Source organism: Populus nigra, chromosome 9, assembly GCF_951802175.1.
Source record: "Populus nigra chromosome 9, ddPopNigr1.1, whole genome shotgun sequence".
In the NCBI taxonomy this organism is placed as follows: domain Eukaryota; kingdom Viridiplantae; phylum Streptophyta; class Magnoliopsida; order Malpighiales; family Salicaceae; genus Populus; species Populus nigra.
Genome location: NC_084860.1, coordinates 1,335,497 through 1,363,186, shown reverse-complemented (window position 1 = coordinate 1,363,186; position 27,690 = coordinate 1,335,497). Strand labels below are relative to the sequence as shown.

The following is a 27,690-nucleotide window of genomic DNA, read 5'->3' as shown; positions in this document are numbered from 1 at the left end:
TCTATATAATTCTTCAATATTCATAAAAAAAATCAACATATTTTTATTATATTCTTATAAAATAAATAAATAAAACCTTAGCTTTACTATATTCTCGACGTCATAGTTTCACTTTATAAACTGAACAAGCAAAGCACCGATACTAATTAACTTTTTTTTTTACAAGGAACCATTCTTTGAATGATTGTATATATGGGGTTCTCAAACGGTTTAATTAAGAAAAAGTTGAAGCTAGATTGTTTCTTTGTACCTCTCCGAAAACAAGTTTTCTTGTTGAAATTGATTTTACAAAGAGCTAGCTGCAGAGGAGCATTTCGAGTACTAAAAGGTATGAACATGCATGATATACGTACAGTTCCCTTTGAGTGTTTACTTCCTAATTTTGTTTTCCATTATATTAATGATCGGTATTCTGAGTTAATATAAATTTGCTTCGAATTTCACCTAACGGTTTAATTAGATTGTACATTAACAATAGTTACATAATCTTATGTAGAGAGCAAATATGGGTTCTCCGGTAATACTTGAAAAACCTTATGGAGCAGCCATGAGTGGAGATTGGGAAAGCATGATTGAACAGTTCGAATATTTTTTCTCTCCAGTTTCGCACTCTTTGGATACTGTACTTCATCTAGCTGTGCACAGCAACAAAAAGAAACCACTTAAAGATTTACTTGAAATCGTGAAGGAAAAAGAATCACCTTTAACTGAGGAAGATTTTCTCAAGATAAAAAACAAATTTGGAAATACTGTTCTTCACGAGGCAACCATCTATGGGAATTATGAGGCTGTAAGACTCTTGGTAGAACGTTGTCCAGACCTCCTTAAGGAAAAAAATAACTACGGTGAAACCCCATTGTTTACAGCTGCTGGATTTGGTGAGGCTGAAATAGTGGAGTTTTTAATCCGTTCCAAACCAAAACAATGCGTGGATGATAAAAACCGCCTTTTGTCAATTCACAGCAAGCGATCGGAAGATGGGCTGTCCATTCATAGGGCAACACTTTGGTAACTATTTCTCTCTTTATAGATCTATAACCGCGGTGTTGTTATTGTGTTGCAATATAATTTTTAAAATAAGTATTTTTCAATTGAAAATATATTAATATGATGTTTCTTTTTGTTTTTTTATTTTTAATATTAGATTATCAAAATCATATAAAAATATATATTAATGTGTTAAAAAAAAAACAATTAGAAATGTATTTTGAAAAATAAACTATAATGCAAAAACAAACATATTTGGTCGGTGATCATTTCCATTGCAGTCTACTCTCCAAGCAGAAGGAAATGATGTCCCTTTGGCTTGTTGGAAATATATTTATCATGAACGTGAAACACAATTGTGTATTCCATGCTTCTAAAGTTGTAGTGTAATCATTGTAACTATGTACGAAAAAGCAAATGACAACAATTAAAGTAGGATTATTCTAAAAGGAAAAGGGAAAACAAGTAATAATTTACTTTCTTCTTTTTTGCTTGCCTATTTTAGAAGCAAGAATGTGAATCTAATCGATTTCAAGCTGCAATATTATGGTTTAACAAATGCAATACATTTTTTTATATTTAATGAAATAAGAAAAAAAATCTGACCTAAATCTAATCTTAATATATTTATTTTTATAATGATCATTTAAACAAGTTCTTAAGCTAATATATACTTCTGGAAACGGATTAATGAAATTATTAATATGGAAGAAAATATCCCTACAAAGGAGGAGCTCATCAGCAAGAATTCACCATAAAGAAAAGGTGTATTTTAAGAGATCGATACAAAGCATTATTTAATTATTTAAAATAAATAATAAGCTTAGATGGGTGCTGATAGTATGGAATGTTAGAAAGTTAGATATAAAATTATTTACAAAATTTAAATTTAAAATTATTTTAAGCAAAAGGAGAATCAACATATCACACAAAGATCCTAACTTACTTTTTTTTTTTTTTCTGAAAAGGAATTAAGGGATTGTATATATAGGGTTCTCAAACGACTTAATTCAGAAAAAAACTACAAGCTAGGTTGTTTCTTTGTAGTCATCTCTCCGGAAACAAGTTTTCTTGTTGACATTGATTTTACCAAGAAGTAGGTGGAGGAGCATTTCGATCATTTCCATTACTAAAAGGTATGACATATTTACAGTTCTCCTTGAGTGCTCACTTCCTATTTTTGTTTTCCATTATATTAATGATCCGTATTATGAGTTATATAATATAAATTTATTTTTAGGATTTCACCTCATTTAGCTTTGAGTTGAGATTGTTTATTAACTATGGTCACTTACGTAATTCTTTGTAGAGAGAAAACATGGGTTCTCTTTCTATATTGGAGATACCTTATAGAGCAGCCATGAGTGGAGATTGGAAAAGCATGCTTGACCATTATCAGGGACGTGTCCTAGATATGCCCTTGCCAGTTACGCTCTCTGCGGATACTGCACTTCATTTAGCTGTGTACAGAAAACAAGAGCAACCACTTAAAGATTTACTTGAAATCGCGAAGGATATAAAAATCCTTGGACCTGATGAGGCAGAATTCCTTGTACCTCATGAGACAGAGTCCCCTGAGATTGAATTTCTCAAGAGAAAAAACAAATTTGGAAATACGTCTCTTCACGAGGCAACCATCTACGGGAATTATGAGGCTGTAAGACTCTTGGTAGATTGGTGTGCAGACCTCCTTAAGGAAACAAATAACCACGGTGAAACCCCATTGTTTACAGCTGCTGGATATGCTGAGGCAGAAATAGTGGAGTTTTTAATCCGTTCCAAACCACAACAATGCGTGGATGATAATGGCCGCCTGTTATCAATTCACATCAAGCGAACGATAGATGACCTGTCCATCCTTAGCAATGCTATCAGAGGGCAACACTTTGGTAACAATTTCTCTCTTTGTCTAATTATCGAATTTAAAAGTATACATGTATAAGATATCGTATAATTCTTCCATGCCTAATTTCATGAATGCAGAAACAGCTTTACTGTTGCTAGAACTGGATGACTCGCTCCACAAGTTGAAGGACAAAGACGGCGTAACTGCTCTTCAACTTCTAGCCCAAATGCCAACCGCTTTTGAGAGTGGATTTCCCATGGGCATATGTGGAAGACTCATCTACTGCTGTATGCCTAAACTAACCACGTTATTAGACCTTACAATATTGCCTACATATTTCTTGTCTGTATACCATGGACACACACACACACACACTCTTATATGTATATATGTGTATGCACACACACATACAAATTGAACTCTATATTATGTTGCAGGCCTTCCTGTTAAACGTCACCACAAGGTAAAATCACAGGTACTAGAAACTTGGTTGAAGGAAAGCAAGATGCTGGAGAGGAAACCAAGAGGCGGCATACTCAAATATTTAAAGGTCCCTAAAGGTATTGGACACAATTGAGGCCTGTTCTTTTGGTTTCAAGGCTAGGTGGTATTATATATATATTGAGCTACCTTTGTATATCGATATTAAAATTTCATGGCTCGAACAAATATTTGAATCCGGTATTATATATTGAGTCTCTCTCTCTCTCTCTCATTTTTTTTTTCAAAGGAAGATTTAATGGACTTGTTATGTTCCTTCCTCCAAATTTTACAAGTGTTGTATTTCCAGTTTGCGGCGTAAAAAATGATAAGTAATAATCTATCACGTTGCAGATTTTAATATGATGACGTGAGTAGAGATACAATTGTTCTCTTAATAATAAACAATCATGAATTTGAATTCTAGCTTCCAATATTAGTGGTGGTTATTTCTCAACTTTATGCATCACTCACGTTATTTACTTGGGACTGGTGGTTCTAACATCTCATTGTTATTTAAAAAGATGTATTAGTGAGATAATAAAAAAAAACTATTCTTGCATTTAAATTTTTACATTGAAATGTTTTTTTTACTTGAATAAACCTTATGCTTGAACTTGAAAAAAATATGATTCGATGTTATGGGCCTATTTAAAATTTTGATAGTGATTATAGTTTAAAATATTTTTTTGTTTAGAAATATATAAAAATAATATTTTTTTAATTTTTAATTTTTTTATATCAGTAAATCAAAACAATCTAAAAATATAAATATAAAAAATTTTGATAAAAAAATTTAAAATTTAAAAAAACACAGTTTGAACGTGTTACCTAACAAAGCTTACATTTTGATTAACTTACCAAGAGCTTTTGGTTCACATCCTATTATTAGATGCTTATGCAAATAATTCATGGGTGTCATCAGATATAGAGCCTCTTCCTAAAGAACTAGATAAACTCTCTGTAACTATCAAACAACAATTTTTTTTTTATATCAAAAATGGTTGCATTTTTATGGTTGCACGATTTAGATTCATTTCTTCTAGCTACGATTTCTTCTTTTAATTATGTTGGTGTTGTTTTGCTTTCGATAAAATTTTTTTTTCGATAATTTTTTTATAAACGAGAGAGACTGTTGTTAATAACGGAAAGTTAGCCATATAGTTTCTTACTACCTAATATAAAGTATAAGGCATGAAAGTAAAGAGAATTGCTGATATAAAGGTTAAAAACCAGACAATCATTATCTATTTTTTCACCTTATACAATCATGATATTTTTTTGTTCATCCTTCTACTATCGTTGTTAACATTTCTTTCTGTTTCTTAAAAATAGCTAGCTCTCATCCATGTTTAATTTCATTCCCCTTCGCATGAACATGAAGTAAGATGTTGGCTAGATGGATTCTGGAACCAGAAAAGAAAGCATGTATTTGCTTTGAGACTCGCCAAAAACCTAATAGAGAAAGATGAGTCATTGAATAAAGTCAGCCTACCAAAGGAAGGACTGGGTGAGAAACAATATAGAAAGGGAGAAAACCAGTTCTCTGAATTCACTAGCAAAGGAAAAGATACAGGAGAAATTTCTGAAACGAACTCATCATTGAAGGAGAAGATCCCAATGTTTATTGCAACCAAAAATGGAAAAGAAGAAATTGTGTTGGAGATAATGAAAAAATATCCCGGTGCTAGGAAGGAGCATATCCCATTGTTTATTGCAACTATAAATGGAATAGAAGAGATTGTGTGGGAGATAATAAATCAATATCCCCACGCTGTTGAGCTTCTCAATGAGGAGGGGCAGAGCATTTTGGATGTGGCCGTCAAGCATCGCCAGAAAAACATCTTCAGTCTTGTGAAGCGTCAGAAAATACCATTGGCTAGACTGCATCGAGTTGTTGATAAGAAGGGCAACACAATGCTGCACCATGTTGCAGATATGGAACATTACAGAGGAGGAACCAAGCCTGGGCCTGCACATCAACTTCAGGATGAGTTGCAATGGTTTGAGGTGAGACCTTTTCATCCCTTGTCTTTACCTCCTGATAAAAATTATTCATGAACTTTGTACCATCTTATACATCTTGTGTATAAGAACTGTGAAGTTAGCTGGCACCAATTGGTGCAAGCTAAGTCAACAAAGTAGGCACCAATTCGGTGCCACTTGCAGCACCAATTGGTGCCACTTTCCTTACTTTGTCTTTTGCAAGACAAAGGCAAGGATGCTTGCCTATAAATAGGCAGTGCATCCTTGCCATATAAAAATGCACCAAGAGAGAAATAAGAGAGAAAAGAGGAGAGTAAGAGAGGGAAAGTAATCCCACATAATTGTGAGGTATTTTGTGATATAGTAAGTGAGGTGTTTTCTCCTAATAATAGAGAGATTTTAGTTGTTCTCCTATTAGTAGAGAGAGGTTGTAATTCCCACATTACTTAGTAAAATCCTTCTATACTTGCCCGTGGATGTAGCCAAATTGGGTGAACCACGTAAATTCTTGTGTGTCTGATTTTTCATTTTATCCTATTCTTTGCCTTTTATCTTGTCGGGTTTGCATGCCAGTATCCTAACAGTGGTATCAGAGCCTTCTTGGTTGGTGTTGTTAATACACAAAAGTTATTCGTGTATACGGTTACTATTCACGTCTACGGCACTATTCACCTATACGACACTATTCACCCATACGATACTGTTCACATAAGTTACTGTTGGCGTATATAGAAAGTCAGTGCGGTGATTAAATACAGTCTAGGAAGTTCTGTCTAAGGAGATTGGGTTTTAAGCGGGACCGTTTGTGACCCCTCCAATCTTTCCTGGGAACTTACTTAGTGAAGTATTATTCACACGATACTATTTCTGTATACGTTACAGTTCTGTGAAACGGTGATAGCTGAATAGATCACGGTGAATAAAATGGCAGCAAAGTACGAGATTGAAAGGTTCAATGGGAGCAATTTCTCACTCTGGAAAATGAGAATCAAGGCAATCTTAAGGAAAGACAATTGCTTAGCAGCAATTGGGGATCGACCCGCGGAGATCACTGATAATGCAAAATGGAATGAGATGGATGGCAATGCTATTGCTAACATACATTTAGCATTAGCCGATGAAGTATTATCAAGTGTGGCGGAGAAGAAAACAGCTAAGGAGATATGGGAAACTCTAACAAAGCTATATGAGTCCAAGTCTTTGCACAATAAGATTTTCTTAAAGCGGAGACTTTATACCCTTCGAATGGCAGAAACCACAGCGGTGACTGACCACATCAACACAATAAGAACTCTATTTTCACAACTCACTACATTGGGTCAACAAATAGAGGAAAGTGAACGTGCAGAGCTTCTACTTCAAAGTCTTCCAGATTCGTATGATCAGCTCATTATCAACTTAACCAATAATATCCTCACAGACTATTTAGTCTTTGATGATGTTGCAGCCGCCATCTTGGAAGAAGAAAATAGGCGCAAAAATAAAGGAGACAGAAATAGTTCAAACCAAGCAGAGGCATTGTTGGTGTCAAGAGGGAGATCAACGGAGCGTGGCTCCAGTGGGAGTCAAAGGCAAGGGAGGTCCAAATCAAGAAGTAAGAAGACTGTGAAATGCTACAACTGTGGCAGAAAATGGCACTTCAAAAAGGATTGTTGGTTTAAAAAGGGTATAGAGAATACTGCAGAGTCATCAAAACCTCAAGGATGTGTTGCAAGCACCTCAGAAGATGGAGAGGTTTTATATAGTGAAGCAGCGACAGTCTCTACAGATAGAGAAGAGCTCACTGAGGTCTGGCTAATGGATTCAGGAGCAACATGGCATATGACTCCTAATCGAGATTGGTTCCATACATATGAACCCATCTCTGGAGGCAAAGTGTTCATGGGTGATAATCATGCTTTGGAGATTGCTGGCATTGGCACCATCAAATTGAAGATGTATGATGGCTTAATTCGTACTATTTCAGGAGTGCGGCATGTGAAAGACTTGAAGAAGAATCTTTTGTCTGTAGGACAATTTGATAGTCTTGGCTGTAAGATCCGAACAGACAATGGAATAATGAAAATTGTCAAAGGAGCGCTGGTGGTTTTAAAGGCGAGAAAAACAGTTGCTAACATGTTTGTATTAATGGGAGAAACACATCATGGGGCAGAAGCGTCAATCGCATCAGCCAGTCCTACAGAAGAGAAGACGATGATGTGGCATCAAAAACTAGGCCACATGTCAGAGAAAGGTTTAAAGGTTCTCTCTGATCAGAAGTTACTCCCTGGGCTTACAAAGGTTACTTTACCTTTTTGTGAGCACTGTGTTACAAGTAAACAGCACAGGTTGAAGTTTGGCACATCAACAACTAAGAGCAAATGCATCTTAGACCTGATTCACTCTGATGTTTGGCAAGCACCGGTTGTATCCTTAGGAGGAGCAAGATACTTTGTATCATTCATAGATGACTTCTCCAGGAGATGTTGGGTGTATCCAATTAGAAGGAAGGCAGATGTGTTCGCAGTCTTTAAAACTTTCAAAGCGCGGGTGGAACTTGAATCTGAAAAGAAGATCAAGTGTTTGAGGACTGACAATGGAGGAGAATATACCAGTGATGATTTTGATAACTTCTGTCAACATGAAGGTATCAAAAGGCAGTTCACAACGGCATACACTCCACAACAAAATGGAGTGGCAGAGCGGATGAACAGAACTCTATTAGAAAGAACAAGAGCAATGTTGAAGGCTGCAGGTCTAGAAAATTCATTTTGGGCAGAAGCAGTCAATACCGCCTGTTATGTGATAAATCGATCTCCATCAACTGCAATTGAGCTGAAGACACCGATGGAGATGTGGACTGGAAAACCAGCGGATTATTCTCGATTGCATATATTTGGAAGTCCTGTGTACGTGATGTACAATACTCAAGAAGTCAGCAAGCTGGATTCAAAATCCAGAAAATGTATATTCTTGGGATATGCTGATGGAGTGAAGGGGTATCGCTTGTGGGATCCCACTACCCACAAAGTAGTCATCAGCAGGGATGTCATATTTGCAGAAGGTAAAATGCAAATGGAAGAACATAATAGCATTCTAAAGGAGACTACAGCAGTCCAGATTGAAAATACTCAGAATCATACTTCTTCTGAAGCTGCACCAGAGCATGAAGAGCAAGAACAAATAGAGTCTGAAACTCCTGAAGTTCGACGGTCGACTCGTGAAAGAAGACCACCGGCTTGGCACTTAGAATATGTTACTGAGAGCAATATTGCATACTGTCTTCTAACAGAGGATGGAGAGCCATCAACTTTCCATGAGGCTATCAAAAGCACAGATGTATCTATGTGGATGACAGCAATGCAAGAGGAGATTGAAGCTCTGCACAAGAATAACACTTGGGATCTTGTTCCATTACCACAAGGGAGAAAGGCCATTGGCAACAAATGGGTTTACAAGATAAAGCGTGATGGCAATGATCAAGTGGAGCGGTATCGTGCAAGATTGGTGGTGAAAGGATATGCTCAGAAAGAAGGAATAGACTTCAATGAGATATTTTCTCCGGTGGTACGACTTACTACAATCAGAGTAGTCTTGGCAATGTGTGCTATATTTGATCTTCACTTAGAGCAGTTAGATGTGAAAACTGCATTTCTTCATGGAGAACTTGAAGAAGAAATTTATATGCTCCAACCAGAGGGTTTTGCTGAAACAAGCAAGGAGAACTTGGTTTGCAGGTTGAACAAATCTCTATACGGTCTCAAACAGGCGCCGAGGTGTTGGTACAAGAGATTTGATTCCTTCATAATTAGCCTTGGGTACAACAGACTCAGTTCAGACCATTGTACGTATTACAAGAGGTTTGAAGAAGATTTCATCATTTTGTTGTTGTACGTGGATGACATGTTGGTGATAGGCCCCAACAAAGATCGAGTCCAAGAATTGAAGGCACAGTTGGCTAGGGAGTTTGATATGAAGGACTTGGGACCAGCAAACAAGATTCTAGGGATGCAAATTCACCGAGACAGAAGTAAGAGGAAGATTTGGCTTTCTCAAAAGAATTATTTGAAGAAGATCTTGCGACGCTTCAACATGCAAGATTGTAAGCCAATTTCCACCCCACTTCCTGTTAACTTCAAATTATCCTCAAGTATGTCTCCTAGCAATGAAGCAGAGAGGATGGAGATGTCTCGAGTACCGTATGCATCAGCAGTGGGAAGTTTAATGTTTGCCATGATATGTACAAGACCAGACATTGCACAAGCAGTGGGAGTAGCTAGTCGATACATGGCAAATCCTGGTAGAGAGCATTGGAATACTATTAAGAGGATCTTGAGATACATCAAGGGTACCTCAGATGCTGTATTATGTTATGGAGGATCAGAATTTACTGTCAGAGGTTATGTTGACTCAGATTTTGTTGGTGACCTTGAGAAAAGAAAATCCACTACAGGCTATGTGTTCATAATTGCAGGAGGAGCTGTGAGCTGGGTCTCTAAACTTCAGACTGTTGTAGCATTGTCCACCACAGAAGCTGAGTACATGGCAGCTACACAAGCTTGTAAAGAAGCAATATGGATGAAGAAACTTATGGAGGAGCTCGGGCACAAACAAGAGAATATTCTTTTGTATTGTGATAGTCAAAGTGCCTTGCATATTGCAAGGAATCCAGCATTTCATTCAAGAACAAAACACATAGATGTTCAATATCACTTTGTTCGCGAAGTGGTGGAAGATGGAAGTGTGGATTTTCAGAAGGTTCACACAAAGGAAAACCCAGCAGATGCTTTGACCAAACCAGTCAACACTGACAAGTATATATGGTGCAGATCCTCTTATGGCCTAGCAGAAACGTAAGCAGCATGAAGATGGCAAGTATAGAAAGGATAGAAGAATCATAAATGATCAAATGTGAAGACTTGATTAAATCATCAAAGTCTTCAAGTGGGAGAATGTGAAGTTAGCTGGCACCAATTGGTGCAAGCTAAGTCAACAAAGTAGGCACCAATTCGGTGCCACTTGCAGCACCAATTGGTGCCACTTTCCTTACTTTGTCTTTTGCAAGACAAAGGCAAGGATGCTTGCCTATAAATAGGCAGTGCATCCTTGCCATATAAAAATGCACCAAGAGAGAAATAAGAGAGAAAAGAGGAGAGTAAGAGAGGGAAAGTAATCCCACATAATTGTGAGGTATTTTGTGATATAGTAAGTGAGGTGTTTTCTCCTAATAATAGAGAGATTTTAGTTGTTCTCCTATTAGTAGAGAGAGGTTGTAATTCCCACATTACTTAGTAAAATCCTTCTATACTTGCCCGTGGATGTAGCCAAATTGGGTGAACCACGTAAATTCTTGTGTGTCTGATTTTTCATTTTATCCTATTCTTTGCCTTTTATCTTGTCGGGTTTGCATGCCAGTATCCTAACAAGAACACCACCCTATCAAATTATTTGTTTCAACCATATTATCCAATCCAATTAACGTATAAGTCGAACCTCATTAAGACATCAGGCTGAACGAGTTCTCCTTACTACATGAACCAACTAGTTTGAGGAAAACTTAACTATTGTTCACAATTAAAATATTTTCTGCACTCTAGTAATTACATTTCTCTAATATTTAGATTGATTTAGAACTCCTTATAATGATCATGTTTATCTCCCAATTATTGCAGCAAGTAAGCAAGGTAATTCCTTCTCATTATGTCACGCTTCGGAACGATGATGGCATGACTGCAAGAGAACTCTTCTACGAGCAGCACAAGGAGCAACTGAACAGTGCACGAACGTGGATCAAGGAAACAACTCAGTCTTGTTCCACAGTAGCTGCACTTGTTGCTACTTTTGTCTTTGCTGCTGCCTATACTGTGCCTGGCGGTTCTGATGAGAATGGCAAGCCCAATCTCATCAAATCTCCTTATTTTCTGACTTTCGCTGTCGCGGATGTTGTCTCCCTAGCATTCTCCTTGACTTCACTTACGGTGTTTCTCTCTTTGTTGACCTCTCGATTTGAGCTGCAAGATTTCCACATCGCTCTTCCTCGAAAACTTACCGTTGGCTTCACCTTCCTCTTTTTATCAATGATGACGAGCATGCTATCCTTTGGGTCAACAATTTTAATACTCGTTCAATCAGGGACAAAATTAACAACATTACTCCTTTCCGTTGCTTCATTTCTTCCTGTCTTGGTATTTACAATAATGCAATTACGTCTTTACGTCTCATTTCTGGACTCTACCTACGACATTCTCAAGACAAACATTCTCAGGATAACCGGGAAAGCTCTGCCACCGTTTCGTGTCCCTTGCCTACCACGGGAGAAAAAGCTCCGTCGAGTTCATTAATATGAGAGATTTAACTGTCATAGAGGTTATTCCATTTTCTTGATGGTTTGAACCTCTACCATAGATCATTATATATTATGTTTTATTGCATGTATGGTTGTTATCCAGTTTCGTGAAATTTATGTGGTTGAGCTCTCTTCAATGACGGTCTTGAAGCTCTTTTCAATGTATGTATTATATATAGTTTGTCATAGGTTGGTATTTGAATGTTATGATGTGAAGGTTGTTAAAATATTTTTTTTCAAATCATATTGTAAAGTAAATTTTTAACTAATTATATATTAATAATCTAATATAAAAATTAATTTTTTTAATAATATTATAATCAATGAATGATCTAAATAAAATAAGTGAGAGATAATATAGATTCATAAATTAATAATATTAAAAAATAAAATATCTCAAAACAAAACTTTTCAATACAAGGAAGTAATCATTAAATGGTATAATATATATATAAATCTAGTGACAATTTGATTTTTTCAATCGTAACAAGTTCCTTCCCAATCAGTAAAGCTCCAGGTTAAATGAAACCCAAATTCCAGTAAAAGCATACAATTTCACAATTAAAACTCAATTTTTTTTTTAACATCTTCAAATATTTCACAAATCTAGTTTGATGCTTATAATTGATGTGAATTGTAACATAATTATATATTTTTATTAAATATGCTACAAATTTTAAAGAGTTTTTTTTAATAAATGTATGGAAAATATAAAAAATATAGACACATATAAAAAAATTTATGCTATCTTTGACAGGTTTTTTTAATAGGAAGAGTTTCTTAAAAAAAAAAAAACTTAATCTAATGATGTCAAATATAAGATAAGACTATGGCTAAATGTCCCTTTAAAAAAAAAATACTAAGATCCAATTTAATAATATTATAAATTTTAATTGAATTTGTTATTTTAGAAATAAAATTATATGTAGAATGAAAAAATAAAAATAAAACTATAGGAAATAATAGAAATGGTATAATTTTTTTTATTTACATGAGTCATTTTTTTTTTAATATTTCTAACTATTGTAAAAAGTTTATATAAAAAATATTTTTTAATTCTTGTAACTTTTGAGACAAAGCTAATTCTAAACGTCACATTCAGTAAACTCATAAACTCAGTTAAATTTTATCAATTTTGTACTGTTCAAATTTAATTTTTATAATTTATGGGTTTTTAATTTGATTTTACAATATATATTAAAAATTAATATATGATTTTGACAACAGTAAACAGCTGGGCTTCAAGCGTGCTTCAATCGGTTACTTGGTAATTATTGATGCTAAAAAAAAAAAAAAATAACCCAGCCCAACACCCCATGTGACGGTCATCACCTCGCCTGGACTTGCCAGGCGAGGTTTAGCTCACCCATGCATGGGCGAGCTATTGTCCAGCTCGTCAAAAGGCGAGCTGAAAAGTCACCTTGCTCAGGCGAGGTTGCCCCGGACCCTGGCTCCACCCAGGTCACTCATCCATACATTTTTCTCCACCTTAATTTCTTTTTTTCATTTTATTAATGTGTGCGCGCGGAACAATAATTTTTAAGTATGCCAGCTCACCACCACTACCTACGTGCTAAGTGCCACGTGCATCGCACCACGTACATGGTACATGTCACCATCACCGAGACAACATAACCCACACCAATGTGCTAGTGCTACACCATCCACTACGTGTAATTGACGGACCATTTTTCTTTCCGCTTCTTTAAAAGGAACTTCAATCCAATTACGTTAAGTGACTGGACACTGGACTACACTGGCACAAAAGGCTCTCTTCATCTTTTCTGATTATTTGTGTAAAGTTTTGGATCCACAGGCCCAAACCTCATCAACCAAGCAAATTTTACTGTGTAAAGTTTTCTCAGAACTTCATAGTAATAAAATCTAGAGTAAGTTTATGGTGACAATTAATTGTTGAGTTGATTCATGAGAAATAAGTATAAAAAACATTGAGTACACTACTAAGAAATTGTTTGATATTATAATTCTGAGTGTTTTTTATGCATACATACCCCTAGCAAGGACCACTGAGCTGCAATTAAACACATATTAAGATATCTAGAAGATGCAACTTCTTCTCGTTTGCACATTACCCGTCCTTTGTCACTTCATGGTTATAACCAACGAAGCTCAAATTTCCCTCCAAATTAGGCTTAAAGTTGCTATTTATTCAGTTTTGTTATTTTTCTAATTAATTTTAAAGTTTTTAGCATAATATTCAGAAAAATGCGTGGATTGTAATGGCCGCATATTATCAATTCACCAGCGATCGAAGGATGGCCGGTCCATCCTCCGCCAGCGATCGAAGGATGGCCTGTCCATCCTCGGCGCTGCTATCATAGGGCAACACTTTGGTAATAATTATTCCTCTCTTTATATAATTCTCAATTTTAAAAAGTGTACACACATATATAAGACATTGTATAATTTTTCTATTCCTAATTTCATGAATGCAGAAACAGCTTTACTGTTGCTAGAACTGGATGAATCGCTCCACAGCTTGAAGGACAATAAGGACAGAACGGCTCTGCAACTTCTAGCCGAAATGCCAACTGGTTTTGAGAGTGGATTTCCCATGGGCATATTTGAAAGACTCATCTACAGTTGTATGCCTGCACCAACCACTTTATTAGGCCTTGCAATATTGCCTGCATGCATATTTCTTGATCGACTACCATGGACATATACAAATACATGTGTGTGTCTACACACACACACACACACACACACACACACACACACACAAGGGTGAAAGCATGCTAAGGGCTAGGGTGAGCTTTAGTTCAGGTCAAGATTTTATCAATATTTTTTACTAGTTTTATATTAAAAAAATTCATAATTTTTAATTGAATTATTAAAAATTCTGAAAATTTATATGGAGCCTTGTAATATAATATTTTAATTTGAATTAAAATTTTAGAATTTTTAGAGAAATTTATAAATGTCAAAGAAGCGAGATCACTGTTGCAATGTTGCAGAGACCATGGTGTCAATTTCTTTGATAACGCAGAGGCTTATGCTAATGGAAGAGCCGAAGAAATCATGGGTCAAGCAATCTGTGTTTAGTAAGATCTTTTTGTGAAGTCAGCCACCACCAGCCACCAAGATTGAATTAGAGAATGTGAAACCAGCCACCTAAGGAGTCAACAATGGTGGGAGTCAACAATGGTGGTGAAGCCATCCTTCCTTAGTCATAAATTGTAGGCACCAAACTTGTGCCACTTGCCTTGCCCCTTGTATTTACATGGATGCTTGCCTATAAATAGACAATGCATCCAAGCATTGTAAACACACCACAAGAGAGAAACAAGAGAGGAAGAGAAGAGTGAGAGAGGGAAAGAAATCCCACAAAATTGTGAGGTATTTGTGAGAGAGTAAGTGAGGTGTTTTCTCCTATTAATAGAGAGATTTCAGTTGTTCTCCTATTAGTAGAGAGAGGTTGTAATTCCCACATTACTTAGTAAAATCCTTCTATACTTGCCTGTGGACGTAGCCAAATTGGGTGAACCACGTAAATTCTTGTGTGTCTGATTTCTCGTTTTATCCTATTCTTTGCCTTTTATCTTGTCGGGTTTGCATGCCAGTATCCTAACAGTGGTATCAGAGCCTGGTTGGTGTTGTTAATACACAAAAGTTATTCGTGTATACGGTACTATTCACGTCTACGACACTATTCATCCATACGGTACTGTTCACATACGCTACTGTTGGCGTATATAGAAAGTCAGTGCGGTGATTAAATACAGTCTAGGAAGTTCTGTCTAAGGAGATTGGGTTTTAAGCGGGACCGTTTGTGACCCCTCCAATCTTTCCTGGGAACTTACTTAGTGAAGTATTATTCACACGATACTATTTCTAAATACGTTACAGATCTGTGAAACGGTGATAGCTGAATAGATCTCGGTGAATACAATGGCAGCAAAGTACGAGATTGAAAGGTTCAATGGGAGCAATTTCTCACTCTGGAAAATGAGAATCAAGGCAATCTTAAGGAAAGACAATTGCTTGGCAGCAATTGGGGATCGACCCGCGGAGATCACTGATAATGCAAAATGGAATGAGATGGATGGCAATGCTATTGCTAACATACATTTAGCATTAGCCGATGAAGTATTATCAAGTGTGGCGGAAAAGAAAACAGCTAAGGAGATATGGGAGACTCTAACAAAGCTATATGAGTCCAAGTCTTTGCACAATAAGATTTTCTTAAAGCGGAGACTTTATACCCTTCGAATGGCAGAAACCACGGCGGTGACTGACCACATCAACACAATAAGAACTCTATTTTCACAACTCACTATGTTGGGTCAACAAATAGAGGAAAGTGAACGTGCAGAGCTTCTACTTCAAAGTCTTCCAGATTCGTATGATCAGCTTATTATCAACTTGACCAATAATATCCTCACAGACTATTTAGTCTTTGATGATGTTGCAGCCGCCATCTTGGAAGAAGAAAATAGGCGCAAAAATAAAGGAGACAGAAATAGTTCAAACCAAGCAGAGGCATTGTTGGTGTCAAGAGGGAGATCAACGGAGCGTGGCTCTAGTGGGAGTCAAAGGCACGGGAGGTCCAAATCAAGAAGTAAGAAGACTGTGAAATGCTACAACTGTGGCAGAAAAGGGCACTTCAAAAAGGATTGTTGGTTTAAAAAGGGTATAGAGAACACTGCAGAGTCATCAAAACCTCAAGGATGTGTTGCGAGCACCTCAGAAGATGGGGAGGTTTTATATAGTGAAGCAGCGACAATCTCTACAGATAGAGAAGAGCTTACTGAGGTCTGGCTAATGGATTCAGGAGCAACATGGCATATGACTCCTAATCGAGATTGGTTCCAAACATATGAACCCATCTCTGGAGGCAAAGTGTTCATGGGTGATAATCATGCTGTAGAGATTGCTGGCATTGGCACCATCAAATTGAAGATGTATGATGGCTTAATTCGCACTATTTCAGGAGTGCGACATGTGAAAGACTTAAAGAAGAATCTTTTGTCCGTGGGACAATTTGATAGTCTTGGCTGTAAGATCCGAACAGACAATGGAATAATGAAAATTGTCAAAGGAGCGCTGGTGGTTTTAAAGGCGAGAAAGACAGTTGCAAACATGTTTGTATTAATGGGAGAAACACATCATGGGGCAGAAGCGTCAATTGCATCAGCTAGTCCTGTAGAAGAGAAGACGATGATGTGGCATCAAAAACTAGGCCACATGTCAGAGAAAGGTTTGAAAGTTCTCTCTGATCAGAAGTTACTCCCTGGGCTTACAAAGGTTACTTTACCCTTTTGTGAGCATTGTGTTACAAGCAAACAGCACAGGTTGAAGTTTGGCACATCAACAACTAAGAGCAAATGCATCTTAGACCTGATTCACTCTGATGTTTGGCAAGCACCGGTTGTATCCTTGGGAGGAGCAAGATACGTTGTATCATTCATAGATGACTTCTCCAGGAGATGTTGGGTGTATCCAATTAGAAGAAAGACAGATGTGTTCGCAGTCTTTAAAATTTTCAAAGCGCGGGTGGAACTTGAATCTGAAAAGAAGATCAAGTGTTTGAGTACTGATAATAGAGGAGAATATACCAGTGATGAATTTGATAACTTCTGTCAACATGAAGGTATCAAAAGGCAGTTCACAACGGCATACACTCCACAGCAAAATGGAGTGGCAGAGCGGATGAACAGAACTCTATTAGAAAGAACAAGAGCAATGTTGAAGGCTGCAGGTCTAGGAAAGTCATTCTGGGCAGAAGCAGTCAATACCGCCTGTTATGTGATAAATCGATCTCCATCAACTGCAATTGAGCTGAAGACACCGATGGAGATGTGGACTGGAAAGCCAACTGATTATTCTCGATTGTATATATTTGGAAGTCCTGTGTACGTGATGTACAATACTCAAGAAGTCAGCAAGCTGGATTCAAAATCCAGAAAATGTATATTTTTGGGATATGCTGATGGAGTGAAGGGGTATCGCTTGTGGGATCCCACTGCCCACAAGGTAGTCATCAGCAGAGATGTTATATTTGCAGAAGATAAAATGCAAATGGAAGAAAATAATAGCATTTTAAAGGAGACTACAGAAGTCCAGATGGAAAATACTCAGAATCGTACTTCTTCTGAAGCTGCACCAGAGCATGAAGAGCAAGAACAAATAGAGTCTGAAACTCCTGAAGTTCGGCGGTCGACTCGTGAAAGAAGACCACCGGCTTGGCACTCAGAATATGTTACTGAGAGCAATATTGCATACTGTCTTCTAACAGAGGATGGAGAGCCATCAACTTTCCATGAGGCTATCAAAAGCACAGATGTATCTATGTGGATGACAGCAATGCAAGAGGAGATTGAAGCTTTGCACAAGAATAACACTTGGGATCTTGTTCCGCTACCACAAGGAAGAAATGCCATTGGCAACAAATGGGTTTACAAGATAAAGCGTGATGGCAATGATCAAGTGGAGCGGTATCGTGCAAGATTGGTGGTGAAAGGGTATGCTCAGAAAGAAGGGATAGACTTCAATGAGATATTTTCTCCGGTGGTACGACTTACTACAATCAGAGTAGTCTTGGCGATGTGTGCTATATTTGATCTTCACTTAGAGCAGTTAGATGTGAAAACTGCATTTCTTCATGGAGAACTTGAAGAAGAAATTTATATGCTCCAACCAGAGGGTTTTGCTGAAACAGGCAAAGAGAACTTGGTTTGCAGGTTGAACAAATCTCTATACGGTCTCAAACAGGCGCCGAGGTGTTGGTACAAGAGATTTGATTCCTTCATAATTAGCCTTGGGTACAACAGACTCAGTTCAGACCATTGTACGTATTACAAGAGGTTTGAAGAAGATGATGTTTTCATCATTTTGTTGTTGTACGTGGATGACATGTTGGTAATAGGCCCCAACAAAGATCGAGTCCAAGAATTGAAGGCACAGTTGGCTAGGGAGTTTGATATGAAGGACTTGGGACCAGCAAACAAGATTCTAGGGATGCAAATTCACCGAGATAGAAGTAAGAGGAAGATTTGGCTTTCTCAGAAGAATTATTTGAAGAAGATCTTGCGACGCTTCAACATGCAAGATTGTAAGCCAATTTCCACCCCACTTCCTGTTAACTTCAAATTATCCTCAAGTATGTCTCCTAGCAATGAAGCAGAGAGGATGGAGATGTCTCGAGTACCGTATGCATCAGCAGTGGGAAGTTTAATGTTTGCCATGATATGTACAAGACCAGACATTGCACAAGCAGTGGGAGCAGTTAGTCGATACATGGCAAATCCTAGTAGAGAGCATTGGAATACTATTAAGAGGATCTTGAGATACATCAAGGGTACCTCAGATGCTGCCTTATGTTATGGAGGATCAGAATTTACTGTCAAGGGTTATGTTGATTCAGATTTTGCTGGCGACCTTGAGAAAAGAAAATCCACGACAGGCTATGTGTTCATAATTGCAGGAGGAGCTGTGAGCTGGGTCTCTAAACTTCAGACTGTTGTAGCGTTATCCACAACAGAAGCTGAGTACATGGCAGCTACACAAGCTTGTAAAGAAGCAATATGGATAAAGAAACTTATGGAGGAGCTCGGGCACAAACAAAAGAACATTCTTTAGTATTGTGATAGTCAGAGTGCCTTGCATATTGCAAGGAATCTAGCGTTTCATTCAAGAACAAAACACATAGATGTTCAGTATCACTTTGTTCGCGAAGTGGTGGAAGATGGAAGTGTAGATTTTCAAAAGGTTCACACAAAGGAAAACCCAGCAGATGCTTTGACCAAACCAGTCAACACTGACAAGTATATATGGTACAGATCCTCTTATGGCCTAACAGAAACGTAAGCAGCATGAAAATGGCAAGTATAGAAAGGATAGAAGAATCACAGAAGATCATGTGTGAAGACTTGATTAAATCATCAAAGTCTTCAAGTGGGAGAATGTGAAGTCAGCCACCACCAGCCACCAAGATTGAATTAGAGAATGTGAAACCAGCCACCTAAGGAGTCAACAATGGTGGGAGTCAACAATGGTGGTGAAGCCATCCTTCCTTAGTCATAAATTGTAGGCACCAAACTTGTGCCACTTGCCTTGCCCCTTGTATTTACATGGATGCTTGCCTATAAATAGACAATGCATCCAAGCATTGTAAACACACCACAAGAGAGAAACAAGAGAGGAAGAGAAGAGTGAGAGAGGGAAAGAAATCCCACAAAATTGTGAGGTATTTGTGAGAGAGTAAGTGAGGTGTTTTCTCCTATTAATAGAGAGATTTCAGTTGTTCTCCTATTAGTAGAGAGAGGTTGTAATTCCCACATTACTTAGTAAAATCCTTCTATACTTGCCCGTGGACGTAGCCAAATTGGGTGAACCACGTAAATTCTTGTGTGTCTGATTTCTCGTTTTATCCTATTCTTTGCCTTTTATCTTGTCGGGTTTGCATGCCAGTATCCTAACACTTTTGGGGAGGTCCTGGTCCTAATGATAAAGGCTTGTCTAGGAAACATATTCTTGAGGGTACTAAGCTAGGTTTCTCTTAAGAGATTGGATATGGACTATGTTGATGTCATCTCTTGTCATCGCCCACTCCTATTGAAGAGACAGTGAGGGCAATGAATCACGTGATTGATAAAGGGTGGGCATTTTACTGGGGGACTAGTGAATGGTGAGCTCAACAAATCACTGAAGCTTGGGGCGTTGCGGAGAAGTCGGACTTTGTGGGACAATTGGTGGTGGAGTAGGGTACCCACGCGCCGCCATTATTTCAGCACATTCAGAAGTTTTGAGCATTGTTCCTTGGTTTTCAACAATTTTTCTAGATTAATTTATGAATTTCAGAAGGTGTATTTTATAAATTATAAATGTTTAATGTGTGCGTGTTTGAATTAGAATTAGAATTTTTTGTGTTTTGTGGTGGTGACCTACCTTCTGTAAAGATAGCAGAATTACATAAAAGTAAAGCAGAAAAATAAAGAGAGAAAAAATTTCTGATAAGTGAAGAGAGAAAAATTATTTTCTTTTGTTAATGAATTCTTTCACATTGTTGCATACCTTTATATCAAGCTAACGTGAACAGACTTCTAACCTCAATGCTAACAAACTCTCTTAACTGTATAACAATACTAACAACATTTTAACCGCTTGATCCTCTAATCTCTTGACATGTGGCAAAACTAGATCCTTTGATAAAGTGTGCAGTCATGATTTCTTGTTTCAGCGTGATTTGCTTTAACTTCATGCATTTATTTGGCAATGTAGCCAGGTTGTATCGCGATAACTACATCAATAAAATATATTCAAGTTTTGACGGAATAAATAAAATTCTCATGTGACAAGTTTCAATAGATTTTTTAATTAAGAGCAATTATCCTTCGAGAGTCACTAATCAAGATTTTGTTTGAAATTTATTCAAATAACATAGTTAATAATTGGTAAATGTAAAGTCAAATTAAAAGTGAGTCTATTTATTTTTAGAGTTAAAACTTTGATGTGATTTAATCTCGAGCATATACTTTTTAATATAAATATTAACTTAATTTAAATAAGTTATGAATAAATGAGAAATTAATCATCATGAATTCTAAATTGATATGTTTTGATAAAATCAAAACCGTTTAAAGAATATTATCTCACATTATAATAGATAGCGGAAAAGATAAGACTGAGTTCAAAAACAATCATGTTTCTAAAAGAAAAAAAATTTAAGTAAAGTGAATTTTGAGCTTAAATTTTTGCATGCGTTGACAAGCTTTTCTTGTATTTTTTCCGGAGAACTTGAATATATTTTTCAACTCAAACTCAAAAACATTTGTTTAATGATCATAGTATTATAAGAAGTACAAATATAACAGAATGAATGTAACTGTACTGTAGATAAACATTGAGAAAATGCATGCAGAGCACAGCCTCAATCTTAATCTACAATCCTCTATTCACGTATTGTTTGAAGTCTGTGGCTTCATCAGAATGATGTAATCTTTAATGATGCCACTCCAAATCTTCAGGGTTGCTTCTACTTGATTCTTCACAGGCTTTCCTTATGGTTGAAGATTGATAGAAACACCTTTTCTTACACCGGAATGAATCTAGGGATCAGCTCTGATGGGATCAAATTCTGGAATAACAGAATAACTCACAGCTGACTTTTACCATTTTTTCCTTTGTTTGGTCTCTTTTCCCTTTCTTTCGTTGCAGCAGCCGTTCTTTTATGGCTTCTTTTGTTCTTCTTTCTGTCGTTGTCTTTTTCCGACTTCTTTGGCTATCTTCCCAAAAATTAATAAAATCTCGACTATTATCTAAAAAAAAACCGGGAGGATATACTATAATAGCTAGTGCCAGCAAGTTGATCGTGAACTAGCAAAAGAAAAAACACAGTCGAGATTTTATTGACTTTTGGCTAATAAGAGGATAGATGACTGGAGGCAGTTGCCCTTAATGTTCCAGCCGGCTAAAATATACATATACTGACACGTAAAAACAATGTTACAATGAGTTTATCTGAATACATTTGGACTAATGTGTATTAATTTGGACATAACTTAACACATGAGAGAACTAAGGCAGCCGTCATTCTATTATAGTGGGCTGAATGGACCTGCCGTTGTTAGCCTCTCCAATATGTCTCTTTTACAAGGACAAGGACAAGGACTTGACAAATAGTTGATGCTCTCCAACATTTAACTTTTACAAAGACGTTTTATTCTATATATATAGAAGAATCAACATAACTTTATTTTATTCTTATAAAAGTAATAAATAAGAATTCATCTTTATTATATATTCTTATAATAGTTTCATTTTATATATTCTAAAAGAATCAACTCAACCCAAAAGTTTAAGCTATTAAATTAAATATTAAATATTAAGATATTATTTATATTATTCTCTAATATACCCTCTCAAGTGAAGACCTGTGGGCTTGAAACTTGCACAGACCTACATTACCTTGTACTTGATTTTTATCAAATAAATAAGGATGGTGAGATTCAAACTCATAACCACTTGGTTATCAAAACTTTGATATCATGTCAAAGAACCAATTCAACCTAAAAACTTAAACTGTTAGGTGAGGTAGTAAAATATAATTTATATTATTCTCTAACATATACTAAGATATAATTTATATTATTCTCTAACATATATTAAACAAGCAAAACACATATACTAATTTACATTTATTTTTTAACGAGGAATAGTTCTTTAAAAGATTGTATATATAGGGTTCTCAAACGGCTTAATTATGAAAAACTGCAAGCTAAGTTGTTTCTTTGTAGTCATCTCTCAGAAAACAAGTTTTCTTGTTGACATTGATTTTACCAAGAGCTAGCTATTGCAGCATTCCAATCATTTCCATTACTAAAAGGTATGTAAGAGCATGATATACTTACAGTTATCTTTGAGTGTTTTCTTCCGAATCTTGTTTCCCATTATATTAATGATCGGTATTATGAGTAAATATATACAAACCTGCTTAGGATTTCACGTAACAGTTTAATTAGCTTTGAGTTGAGATTGCTCATTAACAATAGTTACTTGCATAATTTCAGGTAGAGAGCAATTATGGGTTCTGAGGCAATACTGAAGGCACCCTATAGAGCAGCCATGAAAGGAAAATGGGATCTCATGATTGACTACTATCAGAAACATTCCAAATATTTGCACTCTCCACTTACGGCCTCTAAGGAGACTGCACTTCATATAGCTGTGTGCAGCAAACAAGAGCAACCACTTAAAGATTTACTTGAAATCATGACGAAAAGCGAATTGCCTTTAACTGAGACAGAATTTCTCAAGAAAACAAACCAATTTGGAAATACGGTTCTTCACGAAGCAACCATCTATGGCAATAATAAGGCTGTAAAACTCTTGGTAGACCGTTGTCCCGAGCTGCTTTCGGTTCCAAATGAGTTCGGTGAAACCCCATTGTTTACAGCTGCCGGATTTGCAGAGACAGAAATAGTGAAGTTTTTAATCAGATCCAAACCAGGACAATGCGTGGATGATGATGCCCTCCTATTACCAATTCACCGCCAGAGAACGGTAGATAACCTGTCCATCCTTAGCGCTGCTATCATAGGGCAAAACTTTGGTAACAATTTCTCTCTATATTGAATTTTCAAATTTAAAACTATGCATATATAAGATATTGTATAATTTTTGTCTTCCTAATTTCATGAATGCAGAAACAGCTTTACTGTTGCTAGAACTGGATAAATCGCTCGCCAGCTTGAAGGACAAAAATCAAATATCTACTCTTCAACTTCTAGCCGAAATGCCAGGTGCTTTTGAGAGTGAATTTCCCATGGGCGTATTTGGAAGACTCATCTACTACTGTATGCCTACTCCAACCACATTATTAGACCTTACAATATTGCCTATATATTCTTGTTTGAATACCATGGACATACACATACATATATATATGTATATAATTTGAACTCTAAATTATGTTGCAGGCCTTCCTCTGCTCGTTCACCTAATGTAAATTAGGCTATTATCTTTGTAGCTTTTTTCTTAATAAAACTTTTGATTATTACCAAAAAAAAAAAAGTTGCAGGCCTTCCTGTTCCACGTCACCGCAAGGTAAAATCAAAGGAAAAAAGTGGGAGCCGTGCAGGGAAGGGGGTGGGAGATCTTGAGAGCGGTCTGGGGAGGAACTCAGGAGATCTGGGGAGTGTCTCGAAGAGGAATCAAAGAGGCGGCATACTCAAATATTTAAAGGTCCCTAAAGGTATTGGACACAAATGTGGCTCACTTTTATAGATGCATTTCTTCTTTTAATTATTTTGGTGTTGTTTTATTTCATATATGATAATTGATTTAGCTTATCTCTATTTTTTCACCTTTTTCTATCATTGACTTTTTTTCTGTCATCATTAACATTTCTTTCCATTTCATAAAAATGGCTAGCTCTCATCCATGTTTAATTTCATTCCCTTTCGCATGAGCATGATGTAGGATGTTGGCTAGAAGGAATCTGGAACCAGAAAAAAAAGCGTGTATTTGCTTTGAGATTCGCCAAAAGCCTAGTAGAGAAAGATGACTCATATGAGTTAGAGGGAGAGGAAGGACGAGATGGAAAACAAACCGTTCTGCTCCCATCACAAATCATAACAGGAGACCAAAATAAAGAAGAAGAAGGGCAAACTTCTAAAATCACTAGCGAAGCAAAAGAAATAGAAAAAGACCAATGTCCAACAGCACACACTTCTTTAATAAAGTCATCATTAACTATTAAGATGGAGAGCCCATTGTTTACTGCAACTAGAAGGGGAATAGAAAAGATTGTAGAGATGATAATAAATGTACATCCTCATGCTATTGAGAAGCTCAATAAGGAGGGTCAGAGCATTTTGGATATGGCCGTCATCTATCGCCAGAAAAAGATCTTCGATTTTCTGAAGCAACAGAAAATACCATTGGCTAGAATGCGTCGAGTTGTTGATAGTAAGGGCAACACATTGTTGCACCATGTTGCAGAGAAGGGGAAAAACAGTGGAGTAACCAAGCCCGGGCCTGCACTACAACTTCAGGAGGAGTTGCAATGGTTTGAGGTGAGCCCTGTTCATCCCTTTGTCTTTACTTGATACAAGTTATAAGAGCACCAATCCTATTAAAACATTTGTTTCAACTAAATTATCCAATCCAAGACTACTTAGGGAAAAATTTAAATATTATTCACAATTAAAAATTATCTGCACTAGTAATAGCATTTCTGTAGTTCGTAGTTTTATTTAGCAATAGCAATCATATTTATCTCCCAATTTTGCAGCAAGTGCGAAAGGTAATTCCTTCTAATTATGTCCCGCTTCTGAACAATGATGGAAGGACTGCAAGAGAGTGCTTCGAAATAGAGCACACGGAGCAACTGAAAAAAGCACAAAAATGGATCAAGGAAACATCTCAGTCCTGTTCAACTATAGCTGCACTTGTTGCTACTGTTGTCTTTGCCGCTGCCTATACTGTGCCCGGAGGTTCCGATGAAAATGGCAAGCCCAACTTCATCAACTCTCCCTATTTTCTGATTTTCACTGTCTCTGATGTTGTTTCCTTAGCAAGCTCTTTGACTTCGCTTGTGGTGTTTCTCTCTTTGTTGACCTCTCCGATTGAGCTACAAGATTTTCACATCTCTCTTCCTCGAAAACTTATTGTTGGCTTCACCTTCCTCTTCTTTTCTGTGATAACGACCATGCTATCCTTTGGGGCAACAATTTTGATACTCATTCAATCAGAGAGGAAGTTGACAACATTACTCCTTTCCATTGCTTCATTCCTTCCTGTCTTAGTATTTGGAATAATGCAATTCCGTCTGTACGTCTCATTTATGGGCTCTACATTAAACATTCTCAAGATAGCCTGGAAAGCTCATTCATCGTCTCTTGTTCCTTGCCTACCATGGGGAAAAAAGTTCCGTCGAGGAGATTGACACGGGATATATAACTGGCATGGATGTTCTTCCACTTTCTTGTTTGTTTGAATCTCTACCATTGATCATTATATATTGAGTGTAATAGCATGTATGGTTGTTATCCAGTTTCGTGATATCTATGTGGTTTTGCTCCCTTCAATGATGGCCTTGAAGCCAGTATGTAATATATATAGTGTGTCATGGGGTGGTATTTGACTAATATGATGTCAAGCTTGCTTCAATCGGTTACTTGTTACAAAATTGGGTGTAAGTTTATGGCTATGATTAAATATTGTTGAGTTGATTCAAGTGAAATAAGTACAAAAAGGGTAGGGTACATACGCTACATGATGCTAGCTGGTCATAAGGCCAAGGGATTGCTTGATATTATGGTTGGCGTGCTATTTAATTTATATTGTTTTTCGAAAGGAAAGTACTAAATTGATGTTTTTAAGTATTTTTCAGCAGTCGAACCATCAGTCCTGCTCCCCTACTTGTTGGGGATGTGAAGATATTCACCTGGGATTTTATAGACTCTACATGCATGGATCTGCGCACACGAGAGTTCATGTACATGAATGAGCACAACTTTCAATCTAAAAGTACAAGTATAAGCTAGTTATTTTTCTTATTTTTAACCCCTATAGAATTTCACTTGATGTTTATAAGAATAAGTATTTTTGGAAAGCTTGCTTATTAAAAAAAACTAATTTCCTCTTGTATAATTTAGATGTCATACATAAAAAAAAACATATTTGAAAATCTTTTTAACATAATAATAAACGTGAAAGGGAAGACAAATGACAACAAAAAAGATAGAATGGATATAACTTTGTTTTATTACCGTAAAAATATAGAGTTTGTGCATAACGGGCTACGAGTCACAAAGCCCAAAACCAATTTTGTTTTAAACAAGAATACACAATTATTTTTCTAGCAATAACTAAAAAGCATGTGTTTTTAGTTATTGCTAGAAAAATAATTGTGTATTCACCATCCTTCATCGGGTTGCTATTTGATTGCATACTCAAGATTCAAACTTCAATTATACAGGAAATAACCTCTTAAGATCTTCTGATAGCATCAAATTATGGTGTAATAAGAAATCTTAGGTAGTCTTCTTGTTGTTTGCTGTAGTAGATCAGTTTTTTTCTTTTTTCTTTTTTTCTTTTTTTATATCTCTTGTATTTCTCTTTGGCTATTCGCTTTATGGCCTTCTCAATATACTCTCGATGATTATAAAAAAAAAAAAGCATGTGTTTTTCTAATGGATATGCTTTGAACATATCTAGATTGGTGAATTTGAAAGATTGCAAATTGTATGAAATAAAAAGTCATGATTGCCATGTGTTTATGCAAAAAAAATCATTTCACTTGTGTACAGTGATTTATTGCAAAAAAAAAAAATATGAAATGCACTCGCAGAAATCAATCACTTTTTTAGAGATATATGCTTTAGTGAGTTGCATACCCAACACATACAAAAACTTGAAATGAATATCGTCTAGAAAATCCATAGATTTGAGATGATTTTACCTCAATTCTTTTGTGATTCAATGGAATATCTACCCATACATTTTCTGTTTGAGGCAAATGTTAGAGGTCATATCCATTATACATGGATATATCCATTAGAGAGGTTATGAATTACATATGCATCCTACATAAATTTCT

The 27,690-nt window shown here is 36.5% G+C and overlaps 4 protein-coding genes across 5 annotated transcripts; all 4 read left to right on the top strand.

Annotated features, from left to right (window-relative positions):
- Window positions 1–229: 229 nt before the first annotated feature.
- On the top strand, window positions 230–11,865 carry LOC133702827 (uncharacterized). Its single transcript, XM_062127138.1, has 8 exons — window positions 230–328; window positions 497–1,008; window positions 1,956–2,123; window positions 2,297–2,876; window positions 2,971–3,120; window positions 3,271–3,393; window positions 4,698–5,323; window positions 10,951–11,865. Exons 4-8 carry the CDS (start codon window positions 2,306–2,308, stop codon window positions 11,617–11,619), a joined length of 2,139 nt encoding a protein of 712 aa, XP_061983122.1. The 5' UTR covers window positions 230–328; window positions 497–1,008; window positions 1,956–2,123; window positions 2,297–2,305; the 3' UTR covers window positions 11,620–11,865.
- LOC133703591 (ankyrin repeat-containing protein YAR1-like) lies at window positions 506–1,012 on the top strand. The gene has a single exon (XM_062128206.1). It carries the CDS (start codon window positions 506–508, stop codon window positions 1,010–1,012), a length of 507 nt encoding a protein of 168 aa, XP_061984190.1.
- Window positions 11,866–12,992: 1,127 nt separating the features above from the next.
- On the top strand, window positions 12,993–14,706 carry LOC133703590 (uncharacterized). The gene is made up of 5 exons (XM_062128205.1): window positions 12,993–13,085; window positions 13,441–13,498; window positions 13,847–13,978; window positions 14,081–14,322; window positions 14,635–14,706. The coding sequence occupies exons 1-5, from the start codon at window positions 12,993–12,995 to the stop codon at window positions 14,704–14,706; spliced, it is 597 nt and encodes a 198-aa protein (XP_061984189.1).
- An 8,126-nt stretch (window positions 14,707–22,832) lies between these two features.
- On the top strand, window positions 22,833–26,258 carry LOC133702923 (uncharacterized). Of its 2 annotated transcripts, none has more exons than XM_062127255.1 (6): window positions 22,833–22,971; window positions 23,156–23,697; window positions 23,792–23,941; window positions 24,166–24,339; window positions 24,567–25,162; window positions 25,381–26,258. In XM_062127255.1, the coding sequence occupies exons 2-6, from the start codon at window positions 23,169–23,171 to the stop codon at window positions 26,032–26,034; spliced, it is 2,103 nt and encodes a 700-aa protein (XP_061983239.1). In that variant the 5' UTR covers window positions 22,833–22,971; window positions 23,156–23,168; the 3' UTR covers window positions 26,035–26,258. The 2 variants fall into 2 exon arrangements, with proteins under 2 accessions (XP_061983239.1, XP_061983238.1); XM_062127254.1 differs by having other exon boundaries at window positions 24,160–24,339.
- Window positions 26,259–27,690: the final 1,432 nt, after the last annotated feature.